The sequence below is a fragment of the Anguilla anguilla genome, chromosome 17, assembly GCF_013347855.1.
Source record: "Anguilla anguilla isolate fAngAng1 chromosome 17, fAngAng1.pri, whole genome shotgun sequence".
Lineage (NCBI taxonomy): Eukaryota > Metazoa > Chordata > Actinopteri > Anguilliformes > Anguillidae > Anguilla > Anguilla anguilla.
The window spans coordinates 4922257-4935209 of NC_049217.1; the positions used below are offsets into that span (position 1 = coordinate 4922257).

General features: G+C 42.4%; 1 protein-coding gene across 6 annotated transcripts; it reads left to right on the forward strand.

The window, feature by feature from the left end:
* Nucleotides 1-3176: 3176 nt before the first annotated feature.
* Nucleotides 3177-12330, forward strand: nsmce1 (NSE1 homolog, SMC5-SMC6 complex component). 6 transcript variants are annotated; one of them, XM_035398661.1, is made up of 8 exons: nt 3177-3278; nt 3958-4117; nt 4933-5045; nt 5966-6043; nt 6564-6710; nt 9371-9487; nt 10836-10956; nt 11865-12330. In XM_035398661.1, exons 2-8 carry the CDS (start codon nt 4000-4002, stop codon nt 11951-11953), a joined length of 783 nt encoding a protein of 260 aa, XP_035254552.1. In that variant the 5' UTR covers nt 3177-3278; nt 3958-3999; the 3' UTR covers nt 11954-12330. The 6 variants fall into 6 exon arrangements, with proteins under 6 accessions (XP_035254552.1, XP_035254555.1, XP_035254551.1 ...); XM_035398664.1 differs by having other exon boundaries at nt 3211-3278; nt 3961-4117; XM_035398660.1 differs by lacking the exon at nt 3177-3278 and adding an exon at nt 3282-3397.
* Nucleotides 12331-12953: the final 623 nt, after the last annotated feature.

Genomic DNA, 12953 nt, shown 5'->3' on the forward strand with positions numbered 1-12953 from the left:
TACACCAGACATAATGGGACCTACAGTATTGTGCAAAAATCTTAGGCACCCTAGATTTTTAAATATGATATATAGTATATATTTGGTCTTAGATGTTTATTTTTTAGTTTTCTGCAGTAGTGTGTCAGTAGAAAAGAGAAAATTTGAGAGTTCCAAACATGGATTTTCCAAAAAATGGAATTTTACAGATGCATTTTTGTATTTTGTTAAATAAAGTAATATTTTAAGTAATAGACTACTTTTCAGATAAAAACTTGATCAAGGGTCTCTGGGATAACCTGGAGAGCCAGAAGCAAGCGAAACAACCAAAATCTGCAGAAGAACTGTGGCAAGTTCTCCAAAATGCTTGGAACAACCAACCAGCCGATTTTCTTATAAAACTGCCGGACAGTGTACCTAAGAGAATTGATGTAGTTTTAAAAGCGAAGGGTGGTCACACCAAACATTGATTTTTAGTTTTTAACTATTTACTGCTATTTATATTATTTTTTCGATATTTATAACCTTTCATTTCATTATTTTTGAAAGCATCTTAGCTGTACAGCATTTTTTTTACAGGTGCCTAAGACTTTTGCACAGTACAGTATGTCGTCCAATAAATTCCACGTTTGACTCCTGTCCATAGAACATAATCCCAAAATGCTTTGGGATCATCTAGGTGCTGTTGTGAAAATGCGAGATGAGCACTGATGTTTCTCTAAGTGATTAGCAGTGATTTCCACCTCGCTACTCTCCCATGAACCTCATTTTGGCCCAGCCTCTTTCTTATTGAGGAGTCAACCTTAGCGGAGACAACGGAGGCCTGTAGTTCTTTTTATGTCTTCTGGGATCTTTTGTAACTTCCTGAAAGAGTTGGAACTGTGCCCTTGGAAAAATGTTGGTAGGCCGGCTCTCCTGGGATGATTCACCACTGTTCCATGTGTGCTCCATTTATGGTAAGATGGTAAGAGTGGTTGTCTAGCAGTCGGAGGGCTGCCGGTTTGATCCCCCACCCTGGGCGTGTCGAAGTGTCCCTGAGCAAGACACCTAACCCCTAATTGCTCCAAATGAGCTGATATTATTATTATTAATAATAATGCTAACCATCCTAGTAGAGTGATTTAGCAAAATGCATAATATCATCATTAAGTCAAAAATGGAGGAAATTGCATATATGACAAATGAGAACAAACCTGGTGCGCATATCTTGTGCGGGTAAGATGTGATGCATGGAGGTGGGATTCAGATTTTCATGGTGTTGCTGCTCCAGCTTCAGTGAGCACATCTGTCCAGCCACTCCCCTCTAGCTAGGTTCCTGCAGCCTTCCATTCTGCCATTTCCATATGGAGCCCACCAAAGTCCGGCACAAACCTGTCCTCAACAAACTGTGTGAGCCATGTCCACTGGATATTTTTAGCAATGGCAAACAGGCAAGGATGGGTGTTTGATTTGGATTTAGATGCTGCACTGCATTTTGCACCAAAGTCATTTCATGCCTTAGCATCGCAGTTGTGCATGCAGAGTCCTCAAAGAGTGGGAGCAATGCACCAGAATTCTTAATTGTACTTTCCCCCCCACATTTGTTTTCATGATATGCAGGCCACAAAATCTTCCAATCGGTGTCTTTAAAGGATGCAACTGTGATATCCACATGCTCTGGCCACGCATGTTCCTCCTCAATATAAGTGTGGTTAGAGGAGTCATCCCCACTAAACAGTGGACTAATGGGAAACTCTGGGTGACATTTGTGTAGCAGGAAGGGAGATGGTGAACCTGCTTTGATGGGCTCGATTGCATTAACCAGATGTTGATATTTTCAGTACTCTCTCCCTGGCCACTGTAACCAGGGTGCTGAAGGAGAGCTATTTCTGTTCCATGGAACAAGCCAGTGGCTGTGGCTGAAGATGAGTTGCGATCTAAGTTGTCTGCAGCAGCTGCTGTACAGACCCAAGTCCACAAACCACATGGAGCCACGATGCCTGTTTCTGTGAATTTCCCACAAACAGCATTTCAGTCAGGACAACTCAGATATTAAAATATTTACATTAATATGTAAATACATTTTTGGTTTGGCGTTGGATGGATCTTCTTCAGGTATTAGTGCACGCATACAGGATTGGGGACACCCTGTGTGGTAGGGAATAGTCACAGTGGAGATGCAACAGCATGCGCTGCCCTATGTAACAGGGAGTACTATACATCTCTCCTACTGAACTGAAGGAATACCAACCCAACCCACCCCCCCCCCCCTCCCCAGTAACAAACAACAGGTGGTGCTGGGGTGGTGGAGGCCAGGTGAGGCCTGAGAGAGGTCAGAGAGGTCTGACTGTCGGTTTGAAAAAGGAGCTCCATTGATGATGTGTGCCTGTGATTGGATGGGTAAGAGAAGAGGGTTGTGTTTATGCAATTGGTTGATTGTGGAAACACATGAGTATGTGGTTACTGGGGTCGACCGATTGGTCGGCTGTAATTAGAGTTTCTTGACAGATCTTGCTTTGCACATTCCATGCGTGCCGCTCCTATGCCAAGTCTGAGGACAGTTTTGAGAACTCTATCATAAGAACAGCACATTCCCATTTCATGCACATTATCAATTATCCCTTTCTTTCTTGTTTTGGCATTTATCATCAGTCCGTTGTAATCATAATCGTTTTAATGCATTTTTGGCCATAGTATTACTCTATCTCCAATGTGAAGCTTATTTAAAACTGAGGAATCACTAAATTAATATAATTAAAATTAAAACATGGATAAAAATAAATAAATGTTCTTTAATCATGTAATGATTAGGCCTTCAAATAAATCTTGCAGTCATGACATGTTAAAATGTTGTTTAATTTCAATTCATTTATTTTTAATTTAATTGCCTATTAGCTATACATGCTGTCGTTATTTTCTCCCATAAACGCACCTTCGGCTTCTCTCATAACCCACGGCATCACGTTATCCAGATCTCCAACGAGGGCGTGAAAATGTGACGTAAGCTAAAATTGATGAAAAACTGATATTTGTGTCAGTGTGATGAGAAAAAAATTCACATCGGAAAAATAATACTTGATTTTTATTTTTGATATAATGCACAGAGTTAACATCAATATATGAATGGAAGTATTTTTATTTTGCTGTCAAAAATGAATTGAGCCCAATGGGGAAACTGGTTTTTTGAGCAAAAATGATACATATCAGCAGGGGGCGATATTATATCCGGTGGTGAGGTTGAGAAACGAAAGCTGGCCACTAGGGTTGTCATAGGTTGAATGGAACCCTATGACCGCGTTTCCTTTCCATTCCTGTGACAGGTAAGCGGAAGCTGTCGCCAGTTCCTCTGTATCTCAATTTTTTCGCGGCAGTCTGGTTGTGGTCATTAACTATTTGAATCAAAGCGTCCTTGGGAATAAAAGATATAGCTCAAGCTTTGGTGAGATTTGTGCGTAGCATTCAGTATTTATTAGGTTCCGTGATTACCATGTTGCTATCAACCATGATCAACCATAGTTAACGTTAGGTAGTCAGCTGCCAGAGTAATTTGTTAAATTTATGTTATTAGTATAGTTACAGTCCATAAATTAAAGCGTCTTTTCGATAGCTTGTGAAGTGTGGTTGCCTGCGACTTACTTGTTTTAGCTAGTTTGTCTACTAGCTTGCTAGCTGGGTATTTTGCTACAGGTTCGAACAGTTCAACTTGAGCAAGACAATATTTAGGCTGGTAGCAAGCTTCCACAGCACTGAACATCCGGTGGATGTGCAAATAAGTAATCAACATTACGTTTGCATTGGTTTTATTAGTGAGCGGAACTAAAACCGAAATCTAGTCCTGTTTAATTAATGAACGTTTACTAAGCCGTATCGCCCCGCTACCAAACTTACTCACTTGCTCGGTTACAGATCTAACGAAATGACAGAAAGTATTGTCGGTGAGCAGTAACTAACTTTATATGTACTTATTTCGGCGTTAAAAGTTATCAATGTGCTTGACAGCAGTTGCAACGCGGAACGACCGCTGGGTTCGTATTCTGAAGCATGGCCAGACAGATGACAGACAGTCACCGCAGGTTTCTGCAGACCATGATGAGCAACGGAGTTATGGAGTCCTCCAAAGCGAACGCTCTGTGTCTACATTTCTGTCGGGACCAAAGCGGTGAGAGAGAGAGCCCGCCCGTCGCAAACGCCCCCACGCTGGTATAGCAGCCATCAGTCACCCGTAAACATGAGGCGTAACTGCCAACATTAGTTTTCCTTGGTTTCAGCTTTCCAAAGAGAACTAGACCTCTTGCCAAATATGTTGTAGTAGTTGAAATTCGTATCTTTACTCGTGCAATAAGATGATTTTAAGGATGCCCAAAACCATGTCTGACAAATGGCAACACCAGTCCAAATGGACCGCTGCAGTGGTCTGCTTGTTTTTGCCTTAAAATTAGCAGCCTATTTAGGAACCAAGGGGGGTTAGTTACTTGTGTAAACTGCTTCTATTGTTCAGTTAAATGCTGAGTGAAACCTAGTACACCTGGTAGCTCTCTGGCACCAGGGCTGGGGACCCCAGCAGGCCTGGTGGCTGTGTGACCAGGGTTGGGGACACCTCTATGGTAGGGAATAGTGACAGTGGGGATGCTATTAACATGAATTTGATCCTTAAATAAATTTTACTTAACATTCTTTTTTTGTTTGACCTGATGGGCCTTTTAAGGTCACATGGCTCTACTTCCCTTTCTAGAGACTTCTATATGATTTGCTTATGTTTAGATTCATGATTTTCTTTATTACGTTTTTTGGTAAGGGAGGACGTGTAGCTGTGCACACTGAATAAAATGAATCTGATGTTTGAAGCGGTACTATTGTTTAATATTTAACATTCAAACAGTGCGCTTTCTCTTTGTACCTGAGAGATAAACACATATTAGCTTGTTTCTCAGCAAATGTGAACTGAAGTTGAAGTGTTTGTTTTGCATGGTGTAGTGCCTGCCCAGCTGGATGAGTTTATCGGCGTCATCAACACGGAGCTGCAGCCGATGTTCATGCACATCAGGAAAGGGATGTGTGAGGACAACGGGCACCAGTACTACGCTTTGGTCAGTGGAACAGCTGATCCGGCTCACCGGGCCTACTGGTCCATTCCCGCTGTTTCTCTGTGTTCTACACCAGGGTTATTTCTCACTGCCGTGCCTGTGATCACTCTTATCTGTACAGCTATGGACGTGGCTGCATGCTTCCCTTCTTTAACTCGATCAATGGTAACCAGCCCAGTTCCTGGAGATCTTCCATCCTGCAGGTTTTCACTTCAGCCCAAGCAAAGTGCACAGCGAGAGGTCTTGTTGAGCTTCTAATTAGTAGAGCCAGATGCGCCGAGCTAGTTTTGAAATTAAAACCTACAGGATGGTAGATCTCCAGGATCAGGGTTGGTTACCACTGGTCTAGATGCATTCTGTTCCTGTTGCTATGGTCCCTAGGAGGCTGTGCTAAATCACGTGTCAGGTGAAATTATAGCCTAGGGAAGAGGCTATGCTAAAGCACTTTAAAGGTTAAATTAGCTTGTATGACTGAGCCAAGAGGCTATGCTAAAACACTTTTAAGGTCTGAAGTGGGTAGTGACTGTTAGCATCTGAAGCGAAACCGCTGTCTTGCCTGGTCTCGTAATGCTTTCAGCATTTAAGCATGGCTGTAAATTCTGGCCGAGCCGAAATGGGAAATACTCTCAATGGTTCCACATAAGGGCCACTTTGCATTTTTGTTGGTGTTATAGTGACTTAGCCAAATCTCTCCTTATCGGTTGTTTTTCTGACACCATAATGCGTGCGCAGCCGCCGTGCGGTAAACGCACCATACGCTCCAGAACGATCTGCGAGCGGGTCCTGGAACGAGTGTGTCACAGCGAGCAGAGACTGAAGTCCTTTCAGAGCCTAGTGTTTCAGGTGAGAGGTGTGAGCCTCTGTCCCTGCTATTTTGGCACGCTAGATCGGAACCTTTCTTCTCTGCTCTTTGTGCCTCTCAGGTGAACATGGCGGAGACGGACATAACCAGAATGTCTTCCGATTACGCGGACAACGAGCTGGAGCTCTTCAGAAAAACGGTGAGTGCCAGTCCCTTGCATACATATGGTACATTAAAGGGGTTATTTAATTTTATTCAGTTTGTTCTTTCAAATGCAGTTTGTTACTTTTGTGTCTTGAACATATTCTTTGTTACTGTAAGGATAGGAATATTATATTAGGCACATTTAAATAACACTGTTTTGAACCTACCTTCACACGGGAAAAGTAAAGACACTTTTAATATCCTTTTAATGTTTGTAATTATTGTGCATACAAATTTGTCATATTTACACTCCTTATAATTAATTTCCCTCCACCAACAACGATAATGTAATTCACTCAGCAGTTGACTAACTCTTCCCACACACAGGGCTAAGGTAATAGGGGAAATAAACTATTGCTGACAGTATTGAGGAATTATCTCTGGACTAAACTCGCCTAACATTTATGCCAGTATGTTGCAGATTTATGTCATAGAAAATGGACATTTCAGACAACATATCCAAGATGTGAATTGGGAGTAAATTTGACTGATCGGTGAAAATCCCTCGATCGCAGATGGACTTGATTGTGGATTCTGAGCGAGGAAGAGCCAGCTCCACTGATATTCTCAACTGCGCCGACCGACTCCAAACCAAGAAGATGAAGAAGAAAGAGGTGGAGAATCTGCTGGACAGGCTGGTCCAGGACAAGTGGCTGAATGAGGTATGTAGATATTAAGGATGGTGCTTTTCAATTATTTCACAGATCGAGTGGTCACATGATGCGTTTGATTCCAAATCGATTGCTTACTTGGGGAAGAATCTATTTTTAGAATGCTTCTTGGCCGGGCAGCACCACAGGTTGTATAGAAAATGTACAGTACTATGCGAAAGTCTTAGGCACCTGTAAAAAAAAAAATGCTGTACAGCTAAGATGCTTTCAAAAATAATGAAATGAAAGGTTATAAATATCGAAAAAATAATATAATGAGCAGTAAATAGTTAAAAACTAAATAAAATCAATGTTTGGTGTGAACACCCTTTGCCTTTGAAACGACATCAATTCTCTTAGGTACACTGTCCTGCAGTTTTATAAGAAAATCGGCTAGTAGGTTTTTCCAAGAATTTTGGAGAACTTGCCACAGTTCTTCTGCAGATTTTGGCTGTTTCGCTTGCTTCTGGCTCTCCAAGTAATCCCAGAGACCCTTGATCAAGTTTTTGTCTGAAAAGTAGTCTATTATTTTAAATATTACTTTATTTAACAAAATACAAAAATGTATCTGTAAAATTTCATTTTTTGGAAAATTCATGTTTGGAACTCTCAAATTTGCTCTTTTCTACTGACACACTAATGCAGAAAACTTAGGTGCCTAAGACTTTTGCACAGTACTGTATGTTCCTGTAAGAAGGCACATCAAGACCCACATTTTTCCATCATAATGAACCCTTAGTGCTTAGCCTATTGGGTCAATAAGCACCAACAGTTTTATTCTCAACTCACAAATGTTGCGCACCCACAGAACCACTATACAAGGGCTTGCCTGAATACTCAATTCTGATTGGTTGGGACATGTGCAGTATTTTTCCATATTCGGCGGGCTAGGAAGTAGCACCCGCAAAAGTTCAGTCACCATTCTCAATAAATGTGCTTTGGTCTGACTCGATTAAGTGGAAATTTGTAAGAGCTAGTGAGCCAACAGTTACAACATCATACTTGCAACAGTGTCAGCTTGAAGTCCATGAATGAATGTAGAGTAGCTCATGATAGCTTGACTATTTTTACAGTTTAGCCTCTGTTTTGAATATAATTCAATAGTTGGCTAGCTCTCCGTGATAGCAAACGTGCTGTGAGACCATTTAGAGAGAGACTAGAAAGGTGCTAAGTGGTATAGGGCATGGGGTATTGCTGTAATACTTAAGTAACATTTCCACTGCAGTGAAATCACATATTTTCAAATGTTTTGATTGCAATTATGTTTTTTGTTGGTAAGCCGTTGTATAAGTGCGGTAATGACCGAGTGGCTGGGCGGTAAGCAGTTTGAAAGTCTGATGGGGAGGAAGTAAATTGGCAATTTCCTTCAACTCAGGGCATTCAAACTGCATAATGGCCAGCTTATACAATGGCTTACCAACAAAAAGCATCATTGTAATCAAAACCTGCTTTTCAAAATATATCTTTGCTTTATTCTGTGCACATGAGCTAAAGTATGCTCTATTTTAATATGTTTCTCCTTTTTTGCATACTGTATGTTAAATTAATGAATGGAGCCAAGTTCATACACCTAGTTGTGCATGCATAACCTTTGTGAGGGGAAAAAAAAGATTGAGTCGGCACGTGTCCTGCAGGTAATCGATTCACCCGTTGCTCATAACCGTCTGTAGCAGATGTGCAAAGATGCACCACATTTTCAGAACAAACAACATAAAACTTTGTACCGGTACATTCAATCCCAGTGGTTTTTTTAAACTTCCATTGTTACAATAGAACCGAGACAAGGTCTGCAAGAAGTGTTAAATGTTTTTCTGGCGAGTGGGTGTGTAATGTTGCTGTGAGGAGCAGGCTGAGTGGGTGTGTAATGTTACTGTGAGGAGCAGGCTGAGTGGGTGTGTAATGTTACTGTGAGGAGCAGGCTGAGTGGGTGTGTAATGTTACTGTGAGGAGCAGGCTGAGTGGGTGTGTAATGTTGCTGTGAGGAGCAGGCTGAGTGGGTGTGTAATGTTACTGTAAGGAGCAGGCTGAGTGGGTGTGTAATGTTACTGTGAGGAGCAGGCTGTGTGGGTGTGTAATGTTACTGTGAGGAGCAGGCTGAGTGGGTGTGTAATGTTACTGTGAGGAGCAGGCTGAGTGGGTGTGTAATGTTGCTGTGAGGAGCAGGCTGAGTGGGTGTGTAATGTTACTGTGAGGAGCAGGCTGAGTGGGTGTGTAATGTTACTGTGAGGAGCAGGCTGAGTGGGTGTGTAATGTTACTGTGAGGAGCAGGCTGTGTGGGTGTGTAATGTTACTGTGAGGAGCAGGGTGAGTGGGTGTGTAATGTTACTGTAAGGAGCAGGCTGAGTGGGTGTGTAATGTTACTGTGAGGAGCAGGCTGAGTGGGTGTGTAATGTTACTGTGAGGAGCAGGCTGAGTGGGTGTGTAATGTTACTGTGAGGAGCAGGCTGAGTGGGTGTGTAATGTTACTGTGAGGAGCAGGCTGAGTGGGTGTGTAATGTTACTGTGAGGAGCAGACTGAGTGGGTGTGTAATGTTACTGTGAGGAGCAGACTGAGTGGGTGTGTAATGTTACTGTGAGGAGCAGGCTGAGTGGGTGTGTAATGTTACTGTGAGGAGCAGGCTGAGTGGGTGTGTAATGTTGCTGAGTTGCTGACTGGTTTGTTTGTTCCACAGAAACGTGGCGAATACACTCTGAGTACGCGCTGCATCATAGAGATGGAACCGTACATCCGGAACATTTACCAAGACCTGGTCAAGCCCTGCGCCATATGCCACAGCCTCGCCTTTCAGGTAAAGAGTCTCGGGCCAGCTTTTAAAGGGGAACTGCATCTAATGAAACTGTTTACTTATGCTGCTTGTGCATAGAGTGGAGGTCGTGTCTGCATTGGTCTGTTTTCACCTGTAATGAGGATATCAGAAAAATGATCTTGAAATTTTACAGGCCTTTTCAAAATGCGACAACAACAAGAGTGTGATGGTGTTTGTTGAGCGCTGCTGTATGTTGTTAAAACGCATGGCAAGCTGGCAGCGTTTTTGTTTCTTTCTTCTGTGGTCCTAAATTGAAATATAACCTAATTCACTGGCCAAATTTGCTGATGTCGATAGCACCCTTTTTTTATATAGCGCAAGTGCAAACTGCAATCAAGTTTCCATATTCATGGAAGACCATCAGCACAGCTGTCAACTTAAGAAGGATAAAATGGAGCTTTATTAAGCAGAGCTACTGACAGTGCTTGACAGTAGCTTTTTTGTTTAAGGAGCATGTGCTCCTGAGTTTTTACATTTAGCAGCAACTATTGCATCCCAATTAGTAGACTAGAGCTTCTAAAATATTATTACAGTTGGCACACATGCATTTTCAGGATCCGGTTCTTCTAAAATGGGAGCACTGACTCCATCTCTTTATAGCTTTGCTTGTGTGTTGGGCTGGCAAAAATGATACATTAAGTTTTATAAGAGGTTTGGTTGATTATGATTCAGCTACTTTTTCAGTATGATATTTTCACTTAATTTACAACATCAGTGGCGCATCAAACGCGTCACCTCTGGCCCAGGTGTGTTTCGTCATCACAATGCCCATAACTTGGGTCGATATTGCTATCATACTACCCAGCACCCCTGGCATTTCTCTTTTTTTTGGAGGGGTGGGGGTAAATGAATATTAAAAATCTTTAATAAATATAAAATCTTCATTTAAGCCCTGGTGCTCATGCCAGTTGGTAGTCTTATAGGCTCCCGCTGGTCACGGTGTTCAGGTCAGTGAGTCAGGCTTCATAAAACAGCCGTCAAATATTCTCATCACACGCCCATTCGGTATATGAGCGTTCTCTTTCCAGAAACGCACCGTTTTATAAGCTGCGGTTGCACGTTAAACGGATTGCAAGGCACGCTGCTAATACTTTCCCTCCGAGAAGCCCAGCTGTAAAGTTCAGCAGCCCTGCTTTATCTGTCAGAAATTCATCAAAGGGAGGAAGGCCCTTATTTGAATACGTCGAACCAGTGCCCCCTTCCCTTTGGAGACAAAATCATTTCCCTGTTGCTGGTGAAAAGAGCCTCAGGAAAAAGCGAATGGTTTGTCTCTTCGGTGCCGACGGAGAACAGAAAAGACTGGAGCGTAATGTCCCTCTCCCCTCTCCAGAGCCAGACGTGCGAGAACTGTGGCGTCCGAATCCACCTCCCCTGTGCTGCCAAGTTCTTTAAAAACAACACTGACCCCCGGTGCCCCAGCTGTAAAGACTACTGGCCGCACGAGATTCCAGGTAACAAACCATTTTATCGCTGTGAAAAGCCTTTGAATAGGAACAGTTGTAATGTAAGGTGCTAAATTTAGGGCGTTAGCGCTTTGCGGGTCTTAGCAGCTGTAATGTAAGGTGTTAAATTTAGGGCTTTATCGCGGTTGCGTTGCCCTGGGTACGGGCAGGAGTCGGTTAGGGTTCCACGTTTCGATTGGGTGCCTGTGGACTGCGTGCCAAAGCTGCGTATGAAAGGTCTTCCTCTGACTCCACTCTGTATGTAAGCTTAGCTGCATTCTGCGGTGTGAAAAGAAGCAGCTTTGTGACATGTTTCGGAGGAGAACCGTGGATGTCTACGCTGTGCCAAATCGGCGGGGAGGGATCGCACAGGAATTCAGCTGCTAATTGCTAATTGGAGATTCCAAATTAGGGTGGGAATTGAACATGTTGAGCCAATTGTTGGGTGCTAATTAGAAGGAATTTTTTTCAGGGCATTAAGCACTTTGCTTGTCTTAGCAGCTGTAATGTAAGGTGTTAAATCTAAGGCATTAGTGCTAGCGCTTTGCTAGTCTGAGCAGCTGTTAATTTGTGATTTCATGCCTCGATGTTCCTCCTGGGCAGGTGTGTAATTGCTAGAGAATGCTCTGCTTTATGATTGCTGATAAATCCTTTTAGCGCCATGGCTACCGCAAAGTAATTACATGCACAGCAATGCACCTTGTAAAACACCGGTTTAGTGCTCATCACATTATCAAATCTGAAATTGGTTATAATATAGCTGGAAATGATTCAGGAAAAGAAATAAAAATTGAAAAATGACTCAGATGATCTCCCTTGTTTGCCAAACAGTTGCAATTTCTCTCTGCTATCCAGTGCAAACAGTAAGAAATGAAAATGTCAGTATGAGTGTCTAACAAGGAGTGTGTTGTTCTCAGTCTTCCAGTCTCAGACTCTCAGCCAATCAGCTTCCTCCCGAGCCAGCACAGCCCCTGCATCTACAGCTTCCCGGACACGCAGGAAGTGATGTCACTGGCGCTTTATTCTGTTCATTTGGCTTCTAAGCCTTTTCTTTCCCGGTGTTAAAAGTCCAACTGTGTCCTTATTAACATCTTAGGCCCTGGAGGCTTCTTGTAGATTACAGTTTTACATGTAGAACATATTTTTGTATACCTGCACTGTGTTTCAGTTCGTTTTTGTAGAAGAGTTGAATGAGACTCTAACAGAACATAAGTAGGGGGTGGTCTGCCCCAACCACACACTGCTTATTATTTATACTTTGTGATAAATTGCATTAATGTCAACAAGTTTCCTTCACGTTCATTTGAATTCTTACCCATTCAGTCAACTATATTAAATGCGTTCATTTTTCTTATGTTCTTATTAAAAGAAATTAAAAGCTCTGTTTTCAAAAATGGGTGCACCTGAAGTTTATTAGACTGTATAATTTGATTCCTGCTGGCACAGATTACAAAAACAAATGATTTAATCACTACTGAGTGCATGCAGGAGAAAAGAAAGCACAACCCAATATTTTAATGACATAGATCTATAAACAGAAGTTTTTTGCACGTGTCTTTCAGCAATTACCCCAGACACTTCGATATAATCTTAACTGACACAAAACATGAATGGAACCAATCCTGCAAGATTGTGTTTCCGCTAAAACAAAAAGCCTGCAAGAGCTTCACCTCAAACTCGGAGTGGTGTTATCTGTAGCATTGAATAATGCAGTGGTGACCAACCCCGTTCCTGGAGATATACCATCCTGTCAGGTTTTTACTCCAGTCCAAATAAAGCACGCCTCATTCAACAGCTAGGGATTGACCGTCCTCTCACTCCAACCCTAGCAAAGCACACCTCATTCAACAGCTAGAGATCTGCCGTCCTGTAGGCTTTCACTCCAATCCTAACAAAACACACCTCATTCGACAGCTGGAGATCTGGTTGAGCAGCTAATTGGAATCAGGTGTGTCAAATTAGGGTTCAGATGAAAACCCACTGGATGGTAGATCTCCAGGAACAGG